At 45.3% G+C, this 18,668-nt stretch overlaps 1 protein-coding gene across 1 annotated transcript; it reads right to left on the bottom strand.

Annotated features, from left to right (window-relative positions):
* Positions 1–1,846: 1,846 nt before the first annotated feature.
* LOC146891671 (BOS complex subunit NOMO1) lies at positions 1,847–12,491 on the bottom strand. The gene is made up of 8 exons (XM_087897042.1): positions 12,439–12,491; positions 11,688–11,839; positions 9,985–10,126; positions 7,075–7,158; positions 5,253–5,363; positions 3,994–4,095; positions 2,449–2,568; positions 1,847–1,951 (listed from the first exon to the last, which is right to left on the bottom strand). The coding sequence occupies exons 2-8, from the start codon at positions 11,810–11,812 to the stop codon at positions 1,847–1,849; spliced, it is 789 nt and encodes a 262-aa protein (XP_087753168.1). The 5' UTR covers positions 11,813–11,839; positions 12,439–12,491.
* Positions 12,492–18,668: the final 6,177 nt, after the last annotated feature.

Here is an 18,668-nt window from a genome sequence, read left to right as displayed (position 1 = left end):
GTCTTGGGATGATGAAAGTAATCATATTTTATCAGTATTCCTTTTTTCAGTTTTTTTTTAATGTGAAAATCTTCATGACTTGTTTTTCTTTTTTTCAAGTAATATATTCTTCAAGCAATTGTTCCCTTTGGTTCACCATTGACAGTCATTTAAAAAATTGATTCTTGTAAAACTTCTGTGTTAATGAAAAGTTAGTATAGTTGTTAAAGTTTTTAAGAAAACACAAAATATGCTATAATGCCAGAGCCATCCATCTCCCTAACTATGTTCAGTTTATACATTTCTAGTTTAAGTGCATGTCTCAGAGACTGTACATGTTCATGTCCTCACTTTCCTTTCTCAGAAGTGTAGATGGTGTCAAGATAAAAGAGAAGCATGTCTAAATGAACAAGGGAGTGCATGCAGACTGTTAAACAAACAACCAATTAGAACTCAAGAATATAGAATGGAACAAAAGAAGAGATCTTATTAAATAAAACTTCAATCAAACTCCAGACATTTAGCTTTTTTACTCAGTATGAGAAAACATCATACATTAACCTGGAGATGACTCAATGTTCTTTCATCTCAGAGACACTGGGGACACAGATAAATACAGGAGCACCTTTGTGACTAAAAATAGAGGCAATATATTTTATCAACATCCTATAATCAAATCCAGAGGCTAAAAGTATGGGGTTTTGGCTAAGTGACATGGCTAAGAACCTCAAAATAATTGAAGATGGTTTCAAGACATGAAGATATAAGAAGTAAAAGTCAAAAACATCTTAGTGAATGCCTACAGCTCAATAAAAAGTAGGAATAATACACTATTTAAAAAAAGAAACAACCTCAGTAAATCCATAGTTTGAACAACCATTTTGCACATAAAATTTGCAAGTATAACTATGGAAAGCAAAGACCAGGAAATGTTAAGTTCACAAGATTTTTAAATAAAAGTTTTTAAAATAAAAGAATAAAAAAGAATATCCTGACAGTGACACAAATCCAGATTTGAAAAGTTATAAAGAAGAAGAGGCAAACAGGAGGGAGGAGAAAGAGCAATCTGTGTTGTGGTATTGACATTAGAAATGTAATCTCACCTTTGTGCTACTAGCCCTGTGTGTGGTGTTGCATAATTAGGAAAATCTCTAGATCCCTGGGACCTTTAACATCTACATGTTTATATTAAACATTTGAAGAAACAAAGTATTGTTCCAGGAGATAGAAGTTTGTTTCCTCACAGCAATAATTAATAGAAATATATATGTTTAGTGGAAGAATAGTTTTTAAAACATTGCCCTGAACAAAACAACTTAGTGTGGCTTCACTTTAACAGAATCCTCGCCCTCTCCAAAGTAAACTTTGACTGCATATATTAGACCAAGTTATCCTGGTTTCTAAGACACTTACTGTACTTTTCTACATTGCTATGATCGTTAAAATCATGAAGTGAGTCCATGTTGATTTCAGCATGGCATTATTTCAATGCCATTCTTTGTCATTCAACACCCAGGAACAAGAAGTATTGACCAAAAGAATGAATGTATTGGTGGATAAAAACTTACCGTGAAAAAAAATCACCACTTAACTCTTTTCAACAATGTAATCTTTATAAAACAGTCTGTGATATGGATAGGTGTGTGTGTGTGTGTGTGTGTGTGTGTGTGTGTTTGTGTTTGTGTGTGTGTGTGTGTGTGTGCGTGTGCATATATGTGTGTTCCTCTTTGTGATATAATGCGCAATTTGTCTCTTTAAAAAGCGATTTTAGAGTGTTCTTATTGTGGCATTTATCTTAGGCTTTTGGTTTTAAATTTCTTGATCTAATGTGAGCATATATGTAGATATGTACCTGCACGTGTGAGTGCTAGAGGATAAAGAGTGGAAATCTGTTCTTTCTTTCCACTATGTGAGTCCTGACGGCATCTGTTAGGCTACAAGCTCCTACATCCACAAAAGCACTTTGCAGGACCTAAAAGTAATGTTGTATAAGATAGATAGAATGTAGAGCACACACACCAGCTTTGTTGGACACTGAAGCCACCTACGACAAAGGCTGAAAACTGACCAGGTTCTCCACCCATGCACCCATGGACATCTTGTCAACCTGTCTGATGTTTTCCCTTCCACGTACTGGTCAAACTATTCAGGCTGTATTGTATCCACGCCTGCTGACTGTGTCCTCTGCACTCCCTGTGAAGCTACAACTGCTGCTACAGATCGGAGTGTACCAAGGAAGGAATGCAATGACACCAGCTATAGGAAAATGGTGTCTCTCTCCCTCAAACCTCAAGCCACTGATGTGAGCAATTCTGCCCCCCTCCTCCCATGAGTAGTTTCCCGTAACAGGCACCAGTACAGGGAATGGAAGACAGGTGTCTAGGGAGATCCAAGATGGGAAAACAACCTAGGGGGGAGCCTAGAAATCCTGCAGACAGTGCTGCTCATGCCCTCCACACTCTTACTTACTGAGGAACTGAAAACCAGGGTGATGTGCTTGTGGGAGCCCACTGCAGTGAAAGATACTTGTGGAAGGACGTAGTCATACTGGGATCTGGGGAATGTGGAGTCCAAAAGCACAATGTAGTTCTGTTGGTACAGTACAGACAGCTCAGGCAAAGCAGGAGACACATGCAGCCACGCACTGCACTTTACGTTTTGTAAAGAAGCCCCAAGTCTGTGCATCCAACCCAAGGTCACTAACTTTCAGGCTATAAGAATCATAGGCCTCAGCGGCTCTGAGTCTGCATCTTCTGACAACTGTCTGGGTCTCAGCACTTCTCTATGAACATATTCAACCTGGGAAACCACAGTCCTTCAAGAAGCACACAGGTTCTTACAGGTGATTCTGATGAAAAAGGGGTGTGACGGAGCCATGGATGCCGGTAATAGCGTAAAACATGGCTGAGAGTTGGGAATGCGACTTAATTGGCTCATGACTGGCAAGTTCTAGAATACTGAAATCTCTACAATGGTCCTGGTGAAAATGTCTTGTCAAGCTCAGGCACCCTGACCATGACAATGGGGAGACGAGAGTGACCCATTTCACTATTTTCAGAGATTTCAGAGGTAGGGAATAATACTGTGTGGAGAGAGTGGGCAACAACCTTTGTTCCATGACAGCTGCCACCTGCAATCACATGAAAGGGAACCATGTAGCAGCCCCACTGGGGTAGTAAGGAGCAACAGGATAGAACACCACACCCTAGCCTCACAGAGAATAGCCCCAAGCTAAAGCCACAAAACCAAGGTCTCTGCAAAGCCGCTCAAGTGAACTTGCAGAGACAGTAACTGACAACTCTGGGGTGGAGGGCAGAAACCCAGACCAAAGCCCAGAAAATGCCAAATGGGTAGAACTTAGAGACACACTGTAATTGTCAAACACAGAGAACTGGTGGCCACTCAGTGGGACAGAGCTTGCCAGACACGTGTCAGGCCCTGGTCCGATATATAGCAATAGGGAAAAACCTGAGTGGTAAGCGGCTTGCCACACAGGAGAATAGTGCCATCATGAGACCAAGGAGTCCAAGAGAAGATGGGCAGCAGGTCCAGAGCACTAAGGGTGCCCTGGCTCAGTTACAGAACTTCCCAACAGCAGAGCCACGAGCAACCACCGGGCAGCATACAGTGAAAGAGCAGACAGATGGCAGTTCCTTCCCTGAGAAGCACAGATCACAAACAACGTGCCAAGCAGGGGCAGCTCTGAATCGACAGAATACCTGTACTTTTCGGCACACGCACACACATACACATACTGAAAAAAACTTAAAGGAAACCAATCAACCCCTCTTGCTCCTTATTTCTGGATGCTGGGATTATGTCTGATGGTTTTAATTTCTTTCCAAAATCTCCTTCTTGCTAAAATACGCATTATTTCTGTAAATAGAAAACCAGTGACTTGAGAGACTCACCCCTGCAGAGTCCACCCTCCTGTGCCTCAACAGGGTTCATGTCTGAAGAGCAGTATTTAACCTGAGTCACTACTAAGGCTTGGGTGCCCGGGCCTGGCATTACCTCGCCATCTAGGAGCAGCGGTGGGAAGTGGAAGAAGAGCGACTGGCCTAGGGACACCGTCTGGATGGGGTTGTCAAGATTCTCGCTTCTAAACAGCTTCACCTGGGGACAGAAAGGGAGAGGGTGGGTGTTCACGACCTTAAGTGGTGACAGCCTTTCAGGCAGGATGGGAAAATGTGGTCGATGTGACCAACCTCTCTCAACAGGCCTCAGGATACAGATTCCGGTGTGAGCCATGCAGATTTTAAACAAACATTAATGCCATCATGACAAAGAATGAAAAAAAAAACAGCTTCCAAATGCCAAGTGTGCAAAAAGCACACTATAAACTATGCCACCAGTCCTGAGGACAAAGGCCCAAGCCTCCAGAACTCCAGAGAGCTGAAGGCACCCAGGGCCACAACAGAGGCCGAGCGCTCGGTTCTTGCCGGCTCCCACGCCATGCCCAGGACCAAGTCTGTGCTCTTTGGCTATATTCAGTATTGCAGGTAAATATTAATTCATTGGCTACCTTAAAAAATAGGTAATTCCAACTGACTCTGATTTTAGCTTTTCTAAAAACTTAAAAAGTGATTTGAACCCTGAGCCAAAATTCTAGGATGGCAACAACCAGATGACGTTCGGCTGTGGTGCCATCCTCACCTCTGTACCAGCCCCTCCCTGGCAGGAGTGTGACCATTCAGCTCACACTTACCTTCAGAGCATTCTGACACTATCTACCCACCACGCAGATGCCATCAGTCCTGACTACATCCAGTGCCAAGAGCAAGTCAGAGGCCAAATCTTTCCCTGCATTCTAAGTGTAATGCCCAGACCCTCCCAGAAATCATAGGTCTTTTTATAAAAGTTCTACATTTCCTGTGGATTTTGTCAGAGCTCAAGAAAGGTTCTGGTTTTAAAGGAGAGAACTGGGGGACGTGGGAGTGCTATGTGTGCTCAACACAACAAGATGAGCAGCTCCCAGACTGCCTGACTCGGCCATGCTCAGCACCCAGACTAGGAGAACAGACTTTATGAGGCTGTCTAAAATTATCCTTCAGTGGGCACTCCACTGAGCTGAGCCTTCATGGGGCTCTACTGCCATCTGCCAGATTGAGGGCTGACATTTTGTTACCCCAAACTGAACTCTCCCCATCACTTGGGAATCAGTCCCAAAGTAGGTGTGGTAGCTGTCTGGCAGCTCCCTCTGTCTCAAGCTAAAGCCAGACCTAGCTGGGACAAACATGTCTCCTGCTGAACCTGAGAGGTGCTGGTCTGACCCACAAAGTAGAAAGATACTCAGAAGAAGTGACCACGTTTCCACTCAAGTCAAACTGGTTAATCTGCCGGAAGACTATGATGTTGATGTCATGCACGTCATTGTTCCCAACCTGAAGAGACAGGGCTGCACTGAGCATCTGCAGGGGCTCCTGCCCATCCCAGCAAAAGAATGGGTCCCTCCGAGGTCACACACAGCAGCAGGCTCCATCGGGCCCACAGACACTGCACGACACGAGTGTGGTGCTTATGTTCTAAGTTTTCACTGCCCGCCAACATACTGCGAAAGCTTGTCTGGTGTCCATGCCCACCCCCATGTGGAGACCTGCCTGACCGCAGTCTGCACCACCGCTGCCCGAGAACCTGGCCTGAGCCACCAGAGGGTGACAGGCAGACCATGAAGTGCTCCCGTGTGAGCAGCTGTTTAAAATGGCAGACACCATCAACCCAGTTCATAGGTCACAAGTCCCACAGAGTTCACTGCTCTATGCCCAGTGCCTTCAGGCTTCTCCAGGCAGTTCTGTGCCCAGAAGCCCTCCAGTCTAGCCAGAGGGAAGAATAGCACTTTAATGGTGTCTGAGCACCTCCTGCGGTGACCTTGTTCAAAAGCACATAGCTGGGAGGCTACAGGCTCTAAAGGAAAGCCCACTATTGTTGTGTAACCAAGTAGCCATGCTGCCAAAGGGCCCTCTGAATACTTGTGTCTATGCCCACAGATCGACGCTGCTCTTACTGCTGGCCGAGCAGCTTACCCTTGCAGTGGACAGTGGTTAGCACAGAGACTCATAGCTAACTAAAGCCGAGAACAAGCAACTGTGAGTGCTCGTGACTACATGGGACATCTGCATCAACTCCCCACCAGCACTCTAGGACTCGGGGGACACTGTGGGAAGGACAGTCATGAAGTGCTACCTCTGGGCATGAGATGGTCAGTGCACTCATGAGCTCATAGCAGCTGCATTCAGCTGCACATGACAAGCCAGTCTACACTGTAGCAGATGGCAGGACAGAAATGACGGAGCCCAAGACCCAGTGCAGGAACTACTGGCAGTTTCCTTTGGGGGTGTGGCCACTAGCAAGCAGACCTGCTCCAATGGATGGCCACACATCCATGTATGTGTATGGACATCACTGACACAGGGGCCATTGAAATAAAAGACAGGAGCTTGGGAGGGGATTTTGAGAGGAACAGGAGGGGAATGGGAGGGACAGAGGGAGGGAAGGAGAGAAGGACGGAGGGAGGGAAAGAGGGAGGGAGGGAGGGAGGGAAAGAAGGAGAGAAGGAGGGAGGGAGGGAGGAAGGGGTGGATATGATTAAAATATATTGTATATACATATGAAATTCTCAAAGAATAAATAAACTACTGTAAATAGCTTTAAAAAGAACCTCTCCTAAAAGCTGCAAAGATGGCGCTTGCTGCAGTGTCAGGACTGAAGTTTGGATCCCCAGAACCCAAGGAAGACAGATGGGCATGGCAGCTACTCAGTAACCCCAGCACTCAAGAAGGGGACACAGAGAATGGCAGGGTAAGCTATCTGGCCAAGCTAGCTTAGTCTGTGAGTTCCAGGTTCTGCAAGAGACCCTACCTTAGTAAACAGAGAGCAGTAAGGGAGAATGTCCATCAACCTGTGACTTCTACACACATCTTCATGTGTGTACATGTATACACAGCACACACATAAACAAAGAAGCTCACACCAAAAGGAGCCCCTTATTCATGAAGATGCTGTCTGAACTGGGATTTACAGCCCTACCCTGGAGGAGCACTAATGGGTCTCTGACCAGGGAAGCCAAGGCATAATCATGGCAGGAGCGATACTCACCTCAATAACCCGATGGTGGGGCAGTGTCCACTCGATGTGGTCATTGCCTTCTGCCTTCAGCTGCACATTGTACATGCACCCTGGCTATGAAGATAGCAGCTATTACTTTTCTATAAAGTTTGTCACTCACGACCTGAGAGTGGCTTTGCTACAAGTGGTCACCACACAGTACATCTCTGCCTCATCCCCTTTCCAAGGAGACCGTCTTAGAAGCATGTTGCTGACAAGACGCCATTGGGGCTGTAATGTCTTCCAGCTCAGCTCACTCACACTCCAAGACTCATGGAAGACGAGATGTGCCTTGTTCCCCGATGTCAAACATTTGTCTTTATTCTTCTAGACTCTTCCTCCCTCTGTGCTCACCCATCCTCGACCTATACATGGGTCCAGTGACAACAACGGACAGGATCTCAGGCAGGCAGGATTGACCTCAGGGAAGCAGGATTTGAGGCAATTTTTCTTTTAAATAAAATAATAATAATAATAATAATGATGATGATGATGATGATAATAATTGTTTTTATTTATGTCTGTTTTAATTACTCAATTTTACAGGACCGAAATATTGGAAAAGCTCTGGTATCAACTTCCAGCCACCAACAACATAGCTCTAGGGTCAAGTTCTGAAGCACTGGGTTAGTCTCAGGTGTGTGCCTGTAGGAGGAGGAACACCAGATGTACAGCCACCTTAACCCAGCACAGATTGGAGAGTGGAGCTTTGCTCTCCTCCTGCCATGCGGCTCTGAGCACCACTGTATGGTCCTGCTGGCCATTTTCCCTTTTAGGGTCATGTTCTTTTTTATATGGTGCTTGAATTCTACAAAGAGCACATGAGATCTTTACAGAGACAGTGAATCTTTTTATTATTAAATCTGGAAATCGTGACCACTGCCACTAACGGGGTCAGGCTATAATCCTTCTTGACTCTTGGCTAATTGTCCCAAGGATTTGCCTACAGTCTTTGGCAGCTGTGCTGGTCAATTATGCCAACCTGACATAAGCTAGAGTCATTCAGGAAGAGAAACTGCCTTCATACGTTTTGCCTGCAGGTGATTCTGCAGGACACTTTCTTAGTGATTGAGGGGGAGGGCCCTGCTCGTGGTGGGTAGTGCTATCCCTAGGTTGGTGGTCCTGGATGCTCTAAAAAATCAGGATGAGCAAGTCAGAGGGAAGTGTTGTGGGATATTCAGTCACACTGTGAACCCTGAGTTTGTGTTTGCATTAATTAAATAAAATCAAAATTGGTTCAGGGGGTGGCATCAGCAACGAATTGACGGGAACCAGCCATAGAGAGTCCAGAGGAGCCAGAAATATAGATAGAAAGACACAGGAAAGTATAGGGTGGGACCTGGAGTTTTGCATTTTTCTTTTTGGTTTGGGACAAGTGGAGAGACATGTCTCTTACTAGGTCTCCAGGAAAAACAAAAAGGTCAGCTGTTTGTTTCTTGGCCTCTCTGATGCAGCAGGTTTTCACCTTCACATCAGACTCCCCAGTCTCTATTGGTAAGTAGAACGATAGAGACTTAGTTTAAACGTATATATCATGGTAGCAGCAGAGCCGGGAACACGGGATTGAGTGACTGGCAGGGAGGGTGTTGACTGTGGGTCCACCGGGCCGCAGATGTAGGTGAAATCAGTTCAGGCACAGCCTAAGCCAGCAGAAAAAGGTCAGGGAAGCAAGCCAGTGGGCAGCACTCCTCCGTGGCCTCTGCATCAGCTCCTGCCCTGACTTCCCTCCTCAGCTTGATTTTGGTCATGAAACTGTCCTAGTTGAGAGAGCAGTCATGTCTAAACGTACATCTTGTTTTCTGGAGAAGTCTCCACATCTCTGGCACCCTAGCCAGCAAAGTGAAATGAACGAATGCAGCCAGGTACTCACAACCTACTTGGAACTGAACTCCTTCATCTAAGAAGGCATCGCCAGTTTGACTCACGCTGGAGAAGGGCAAACCACCGAAAGCTCACACTTGGCGTGAGGCCTTCCATGTGAAGCCACGAAAGGAGCACCAATGAATTGACACGGTTGGGGAGTGGCAGTGGTGCCAGAAATCATCACAGAGGGCTGTTTCAGTTTAATTAAATCAAATGTGTTAAGTGCAAATTTAGAACAAAGTAGACCAGCAGGAGCCTGGGGGAACAAAGGTGGCACAAGTTTTTCACCCTAAAACCAGGAGAACGTAGAGAGCAGAGCATGGGGAGCAGTCAAGAAGAACAAGAAGCTGATCAGTGCAGGGAGGATGGAAGGCTCTGCTCAGTCCCGCACCACTAACCATTGCCTGACAACAGCACTGTGTTAGCCCTCAGCCACCTCACTACACAGACAACGCACACAGAGTCCTTGCTGGGGTCTCTGTAAACACCAAATGAGCACACAAATACGTAAACAACTTCAACTCCTGGAAGAAGGTACCACGGTCCAAAGTCAAAATGTCGCGACTCAGTGGCCCCAGAGACAAGTGGCTCCTTGTGCCAGACAGTGAGGCCAAATTTTTTTTTAACTAGTTAGCATCCAAAACTCAGGAACTGGGGTTGTGTAGAGAGTGGTTAACAAAATAAACCTGGGGGATCTGTCGTTGTTTGAGTACCACTCTCCCTTCAAAGCTCTAACCACTTGGTGTTGCCATTTATACTCGTGACTGCACGTGTAACCTGTGCCATGCCCTCCTGTCCCGACCGCATCCTGCTGTTTGCCCAGCACCTTAGCCACTCACTCACAGCGCCCCTTGGTTTCATAGCCCTGGCATATGCCACAAGCACTCTGGGCAAAGCCATACCAATCCCCCTTTAGAGGCCTTATTTTCCCAAAGATCAAAACAGGTATGTAGGCTAAACACACACCATGTCAGCTAGAATAGGGGATTCTAGAGTCCCACCTCCATCCTGCTGACCCACGCTATGCCACAGCCTCACCAGCAGTCCACGCAACCAGAACTTTCCCTCCTCATCTGTCACGGTGTCTTCTCCATAGATGCCACAGTCCTTCTGGCCCACAGCTTCCACTGCAACACCCTGCTCTGGTTCTCCATTTAGAGAAAACACTGTGCCATAGCAACTGGGATGACAACAAGAGAGCAGAGCGAGGCTCCTTCAGTCCTCTGCACAGAGACTGGACTACAGGGCACAGCTGCTCTGGGGGGACACGCTGTATCACCTGCTCCTGTAAATTTGGAAGACCACTGCAGGAGACCAGAACAGTGGACATGGTCTTCATCCTTGCTAATTTTCAATGTAAACTATGAAGCACTCAATAATGTAAATAACTCACAAGGATTTCTTTCCACATAATCGGTTGAAATGGTCCACTTTTCTACAACTAATCTTTCTGATTATTCAAAGTGCTTTTACAAACCCACAGAAGCCTGTGTATGCATAGTCTGTACGAATCCTCTGCTGCTCCTTACAGTGGATATCCACTCAGCTGTAGCTAGGACAGCACAGACTGTCTGAGAGCACCGACGAAATAGAAATTCTGCATGTTTCTGGGAAGGTCAGTTGGGGATCAAGGAGTAAAGAACAGAAAGGTCATTTATTTATTTACTTATTGAATTTGGTGTGTTTTTTGTTTTGTTTTGCTTTGTTTTGTCTCCATTTGATGTGGGTTTTTTGAGGCAGGGTCCCTCTATGTAGCCCTGGCTATCCTCAAATCTCAGGGATTTACCTGCTGCCTGTGTCTCAGATTAAAGGCGTGTACCACCATGCCCAGGTAAGAAAGGTAATTTTCCATTGTCTACCCATTTCCAACATTTGCAAGTTCTACTTGGGTTATAGTTCATTCTCTTTAAAAATGTAATCATAGTTAAAACATTTTTTAAATATAATTTTTTAGCAAGGTACTAGCTTCTACAGACTAGTTTTCAAACAGCATGCTGGTGAGTAGACAGCAAGTGAGTCACTGGAAGTGGGGAACCCTGGATGGAGGGAAAAAAGTGGGGGACACTGAAGAGAGGGCAGGGAGTGGGGAACACTAGAGAGAGGGCAGGAAGTGAGGGGCACTGGAGGGAGGGCAGGAAGTGGGGGGACACTGAAGGGAGGGCAGGAAGTGGGGGACTCTGGAGGAAGGGCAGGAAGTGGGGGGACACTGGAGGGAGGGCAGTAAGTGAGGGACCCTGGAGGGAGGGCAGGAAATGGGGGACACTAGAAGGAGGGCAGGAAGTGGGAGACCCTGGAGGGAGGGTAGGAAGTGAGGGGCACTGGAGGGAGGGCAGGAAGTGGGGGGACACTGGAGGGAGGGCAGGAAGTGGGGGACTCTGGAGGAAGGGCAGGAAGTGGGGGGACACTAGAGGGAGGGCAGGAAGTAGGACATTGGAGGGAGGGCCGGAAGTGGGGGTCCCTGGAGGGAGGGCAGGAAGTGAGGGACCCTGGAGGGAGGGTAGGAAGTGCGGGAAAATGGAGGGAGGGCAGGAAATGGGGGACACTGGAGGGAGGACAGGAAGTGGGACACTGGAGGGAGGGCAGGAAGTGGGGGACACTGGAGCGAGGGCAGCAGCCACCCATGCATCACAAGGAAGAGCAGAGTCACCTCTCTGGTCTCCACCTTACCTCAAACTCCTCCCCAAACTCAGTCAGTGTGAAACCTGGGCGGCAGGTCTAGATCAGAGCCCAGTGAGACCCACCTACAGCCTGGAGGGGGCACATATCTGTAGGCAGTCCGAATGCCAGTGATGGGGATCCTCAGGTTCTGTCCCTCCTGGACTTCTATCATCTGTGAGGACGGCTCAAAGCGAAACTCCTTCATCATGGGTTTAAAGTAGTACTGGCCCGGGCTCTGCCAAGAGATAGGCACAATCGAGACGGCTGCCACACTGCGAATGGCTTAAAGTCACAACGGGGCACAGCTAGGGCAGAGCATCAGAGCCTCCTCCTGCACAGCAAGGAAAGGGAGTTGTTCTACCACTGTTAGCACCTCAGCAAAGACAAGTCACGCCTGAACTTTATGAAGAATCAGAACTGGCATAACCAGCTAGAAATGACTCAGTAAGCAAGTATCAGAGGGTGAGCAGTGGCGGAGTGTGCGAAGCATGTGGCCTAGGTGCCACACTAGCCCCACTTCACTCCCAGGCGTGAAGTCAATGCCTGTGCACTTCATGAACTCAAGGCCAGGGCCTTGGACTCCGCCTTGGTACTTCACCCCCTTTACAGCAGGATCCCTGGAAAGGAGAGGTCTGTCTAGGGAGGAGCTGTTGTGGTCAGGCCACTGATGGCACTGCCTTGGTGACAAGCGCAGGTCTAAGACCACAGGGGTCGTGAGCGGTGAGTTGTAGTGCACCTCTAGAGCCCTAGACCACTGAGCCCAGTCTGTTCTCACACTGTCCAGTCATACACTGCTGCTGTGTCCCACTGGGGAGCCATAGACCACGGCCTTACCAGGTTTGAGAACGTCAGAATGCCATTGTCTTGGGTCAGGAGGTTGAAACGAAACACACACATAAGAGGACCCCAGGGAGGGGCTGATTATCTTCAGCTTTTATCTGGGGAGAAGGAACAACCGGGCAAGGTCAGACTTAAGAACCACACAGGTTCTTTCGTCGCTCTTCCACCCACAAGGAGCACTAAAATGCAGTGGAAGCGTCTAGAACTCGTTCTATGGCCCATGCTGGGGGTGGGGACAGAAATGGTAAGCTGTGCACGGAGCTCTGCAGCTTGCTCTCAACAGTTCACCAGTTCTCGTCAGTGCCATGTTGCTGCTGTTTACTCTAGAGCACAGGCCAGCTGCTCACTTCTGTGATACAAAACGGAAGCAATCAAGATGTCCCCTAATATATGCATCTTCGACTGCCATTATGGTCTGAATGTCAAATGTCACCACAGGATCACGTTTGAACACTTGGTACCCAATGGGCAGGTGATGTTTTAGGAGGAGCCCCATAGCAGGGTCATGACAGGATGGGACTTGCTACATTTCCTCTGTTCCTCATCTATGAAGATATGAGTGAGTGGCCTCCTGTTCCTGCATCACCATGGACTGTGAACCTAACCACCGTCCTTCTTGGGTTGTTTGTATTAGGCAGTTTGTCACGATAGTACCATAGATTACCTTTTCAAGGCAAAACAAGTTCACCCCACAAATAAATAATTTGGACTTAATTTCCATTCCCCCAAAGAGTATTTCTGTGGTAATCTCCCTGGCACATCGTCAGTGGCTGCCTGAGCAGAGTGTGTGTAGTCACTGAAATTACTTCCAGGAATGCTCATCTGTGTTATTTTTTCTCCCTGGAGGTTGCTGGCCTCAGACATTCTAGGAATTTCACCTGCAGTGCACACAGTTCTTGCACATCTGCCCCACCTTACTCTGGTCTAAGCCACGCTCAGCAGTGGCTCTTTAGTCTGCGTGTCACGTTCTTTACACACAGTCACACTCAACTACGTCACAGCCCATGCTGTACAACACACTGCACAAGATGAGAGAGAAGACTCAGACTTAAGGCAACAGCACTGCAACCACACAGCGTGAAATTGACATCCTAGGACCTAGGGAGATAGCCCAAGTGACTGAGTGCCTGCCCAGCATGTATAAAGTTCTGGGCACCTTGCCCAAGCCGGTTCTGACTGGTTCCGACCGGTTCAAACTGGTCTGAGACAGTTCCGGCAGGTTCAAACCGGTTCCGACCGATTCAAGTTAGTTACGACCGGCTCAAGCCGGTTCAGACATGTTCAAATATGTTATGACCCGTCCTGACCGGCACAAACCGGCTCCAACCAGTTCAAAATGGGCCTAACCAGTTCAGACTGGTTCCGGTCGGTTCGAACCGGTCCTACCCAGTCCCGACAGGTTCAAGCCGGTTCCGGAACCAGTTTGAGACGGCTTGAACCAGTTGGGACAGGTCAGAATTGGTTTGAACCAGATGGAACTGATCCAAACCTGCCGGAACCAGCACAGACCAGCCTGAGTTGGTTGGAACCAGTTTGTGCCCATCTGAACTGGTTTGAACTGGTCCGAAGTGGTTAGAGCCAGTCGAGACCGATCGAGACTGGTCGGAACCTGCTGGAACTGGCTCAGACCGGCTTGAACCGGTCGGAACCAGTTTGAGACTGCTTGAGATGGTTGGGGCCGGCCGGAATCAGTTCGAACCTGTTGGAACCGGATTGAGCCTGTTCGAACCTGCCACAACTTTCTCGAACCAGTTTGAAGTGGTCGGAACTGGTTTGAGCTGGTCTAAACTGGCTCGAACCGGTTTGAACTGTTCAGGGCCGTTCTGGACCAGTCTGAGAAGGTTTGAGCTTCTCTGAGCCTTCCACAACTGGCTCGGGCCAGTTTGAACCGGTCAGAAACAGTTTGAGCCAGCTTAAACTGGACAGGACTGGTCTGAACCGGTATAAACTGGCTTGAACCAGTTTAAACCAGTCAGAGCCGGTCTGGACCTGTCTGAGACGGTTTGAGTCTCTCTGAACCTGCCACGACCGGCTCGGGCCGGTTTGAACTGGTCAGAACCAGTTTGAGCCCTCTTGAACTGGTCGGGACTGGTCAGAACCAGTTTGAAATGGTTAGAACCAGTCAGAGCCGGTTTGAGCCGGCTGGAACCTGTCGGAACCGGTTTGATCCGGCCGGGACCAGTCAGAACTGGCTTGAACTGGCTTGAATCTTTTGAAACCGGTCTGGACAGGTTGGAACTGGTTTGAACTGATCGGAACCGGTTGGAACCAGTTTGAGTCGGTCTAAACTGGCTTGAATCGGTTGGGTCCGGTCAGAACCAGTTTGAACCGGTCTGGACCGGTCGGAACTGGTCTGTATTGTTTAGAATCGGTCTGAACAGGCTCTATATTCTGGAGATCGTTTGGGTTGGTTTGGGAGCTTGTGTAGGGTGGAGTCACTGACAGTAGAGATGTCAGGGGTGGAAGAGGTGGGTTCCAGGACTAAGCTCAGGTGTTTCACTTCTGCTGAAGGTTTTCTCTAGAACTCTCATGCAGAAAATTTTCTTTAAATTCACAAAGTATCATTCACTGAGCAACAAATGTAACATATTTTATAGGTAATGAAGTGAAGGCAATGCTATGGAGAGTTCTGATTGCATTACCTAATGCTCAAATGAGTATGTTTTGATCACTTAACTTCTTTAGGTCATGACTATTACTTTGGGTGGTTTTTTATGATCTTTTGACTAACATTTAAAATTATTTGCACTTTGTTTTGTAACTACCTACAAGAGAAATGCAACAGCTATTGATTCCTTGGTTGGAGTGGTCCCTGAAGAAAGGCATCTAAATTTGTTAAGTGCTTTAGTTTCTTTTGAGACTTAAATTACAGTTCAGCAAATATAACACATAACAAATCCAATGCCGCTATCAAGTAGCTATGGAGTAATTTTAAAAACTGGTATGGGCTTACAACTCAAAAATACTTTCAGTAATGTAGCAGGATACAAAATTAATTTTAAAAAATCAGTAGCCCTCCTTTACAGATGATAACTTGGCCAAAAAAGAAATCAGAGAAATATCACCCTTCACAATAGCAACAAATAGCATAAAATATCTCAGATTAATTCTAATAAAACAAATGGAAGACTTGTATGACAAGAACTTTAAATCTTCAAAGAAAGAAATTGAAAAAGACACCAGAAAGTGGAAACATTTCCCATGCTCTTGGGTAAGTAGAATTAACATAGTGAAAATGGAAATATTACCAAAGGCAATTTATAGATTAAATGCAATGCCCATCAAAATCCTAGCAAAATTTCTCACAGACTTCAAAAGAACAGTACCCAACTTCATATAGAAAGCAAAAAACGCAGGATAGCTCAAACAATCATGTACAATTGAAGAGCTTGTAGAGACATCACAATCCCTGACTTCAAATTCTACTACAGAGCTACAGTACTGAAAACAGACTGGTATTGGTATAACAATAGACAGGTAAACAAATGGAACTGAATCAAAGACCTGGCTGTTTTTCCACAAACCTTCAAACACCTGAATTTTGACAAAGGAGCAAAACATTAAAAATGGAAGAAAGAAAGCATATTTAACAAATGGTGCTGGCATAACTGGATATCAACAAGTAGAAGAATGAAAATAGATCTATATGTATCACCATTTGCAAAACTCACATCCAAATGAATCAAAGACCTCAACATAAAGTCAATCACACTGATCTCATAGAAGAGAAAGTGGGAAGTACACTTGAAAACATTGACATAGGAGACTACTTTCTAAATATAACCTCAGTAGCACAGACACTGAGAGGAAAAAATTAATAAATGGGATTTCCTGAGATTGAAAGCTTCTGTAAAGCAAAGGATACAGTCAACAAGTCAAAACGACAGCCTACAGAATGGGAAAAGATCTTCACCAACCCCACATCATACAGAGGACTAATCTCTAAAATATACAATAAACTCAAGAAACTTGTCATCAAAAGGATAAATAATTCAGTAAGAAATAAAATACAGACCTAAAGAGAGAACTCTCAAAAGAGAAATCTAAAATAGCTGAAAGACACTTAAGAAAATGCTCAATACCTTTAGTCATTAGAGAAATGCAAATCAAAACAATTCTGAGATTCCATCTTACACCTATAAGAATGGCCAAGATCAAAAACACTGAAAACAACCTATGTTGGAAAGGTTGTGGGATAAAGGGAATATTCCTGCATTCTGGAGGGAGTGTAAGTTTCTTTGGATATTAGTATGGCGATTTCTCAGAAAATTAGGAAACAACTTCCCTCAAGACCCAGCAATACCACTTTTGGGTATATAGCCAAAGGATGCTCAATTGTGTCACAAGGACATTTGGTCAACTATGTTCATAGCAGCATTGTTTGTCATAGCCAGAACCTGGAAACAACCTAAATGCCCCTAAACCGAAGAATGGATAAGTAAAATGTGGTATATTTACACAATGGAGTATTACACAGTAGAAAAAATAATGATATCTTGAAATTTGCAGACAGGTGGATGGAGCTAAAACACATCATATTGAGTGGAGTAACCCAGGCCCAGGAAGACAATTATCATATGTACTCACTCATAAGTGATTTTTAAACATAAAGCAGAGGAAACCAGGCAAAAAAATCACAAACCCAGAGAACCTAAACAACAGTGAGAGCCCTAAGAGAGACTTAAATGTATCTAATCTACATGAGAAGTAGAGAAAGACAAAATCTCCTGAGTAAATTGAGAGCATGGGGACCATGAGAGAGGGTTGAAGTGGAGGGGAGAGGCAGGAAGCGGAGCAGAGAAAAATGTAGAGTTAAATAAAATTAAAGAAAAAAGAAAATAATACTAAAATTTAGGCTAGTATATTTCCACATGTGACTAGAAGAATACTTATGGGGAGAAAAGACAGAGAGAAGGAAGCAATAGGAACATTTAGTCTCATTTATATAGAAAAAAACTGCAACATAGTACATCAATCTAAAGAGTTTAAAACTAGAGAAAAAAAACTAAAGAATGGCACAAGCTAATGAACACAAATGTTATTATCTGCTCTCTGACATTCGGTGCTGAACACCTAAGAAAGAAACGTAAACTTCTACCCACTTGTAACTGCTAGGCTCTGTCAATAAAATTTCTCCTTTCTTCTGTGTGTACAGACAAATGGAAAGTTCTAAATACAAGATAAGTTTCACCTAAAGACGTCTACCTAATTTTTCCATTTCCACCTTAATCATTCATTTTATGACTTTTTGTCATATAATATTCCAGTGCCCACTTTACATATTCAAGCTTCTTTTTTCTATTTAGTTTGCAGATATTTTCAGAAAGACTCTCTTGAAAAGCCATTCCCACAAGCTGAGGTTCCTATTCCCTTTAACCATTCTTGCTCTTCTATATGGTGTTACTTAACTGAGATCAAGGCATGCCAGATCTTATTGATTTAATAGAATAAAATGTTTCATTTTGTCTTGTTGCTCTAAACCTTCAGACTGAAAGATGTCTGTTGGAGATGTAGCTATGGAATATGCTTGCAAGAAAATATGCTGTAGCAGGCAATAGACCAGTGTCTTTCAGGGTTTGGAGTAGGAAAGGAAAGGGTAAGAGAAGGACTAAGATGTATATGGCAAGAAAAACATTCAAAGTGGTACAAGAGTAGTTGCTTCTGTTATTTTATATCATTCTCACCCATTTCTTATGTCAAATCTAGACTATGAACTGTGAGTGATAATAACAAATCAATTTCTCTTAATTAAATGCAATCACATGTGCTAGATGTTGTTTCTGGGGAGGCTATGTATTGGAACATGAAGGACATATATGAAAAATTCTCAAAAGAAACATCTCAAATGGCTAAAAAGCACTTAATGAATAGTTCAACATTCTTAGTTATTTGGAAAACACAAATCTTAAATGACTCGGAGATACCATCTTACAACTTTTAGAATGGTTAAGGTCAAAACTCTAATGACACCCTATGTTAGAGAGGATGTTGAGTCAGGGAACACTACTGCCCTGCTGGTGAGAGTACAAACTTGTACAACTACTTTGGAAATCAATTTGGTGATTTCTCAGAAAATGAGAAATTAGTTTACATAGCTTGTTCTACTTCTGGAGCCCCAAGCAGTGGGTTCAGGACTTGTCCCTAGCACATGAACTAGCATTTTGGAACCTTAATGAGAAGCTTAATTCATCCTTGGCTCAGGGGGAGGAGCTTGGTTCTGCTTC

Source organism: Myodes glareolus, chromosome 15 (genome assembly GCF_982192425.1).
Source record: "Myodes glareolus chromosome 15, mMyoGla1.1, whole genome shotgun sequence".
In the NCBI taxonomy this organism is placed as follows: Eukaryota; Metazoa; Chordata; class Mammalia; order Rodentia; family Cricetidae; genus Myodes; species Myodes glareolus.
Note: the sequence above shows the minus strand (reverse complement) of the source record. Positions and strands in the feature narration are given on the sequence as shown.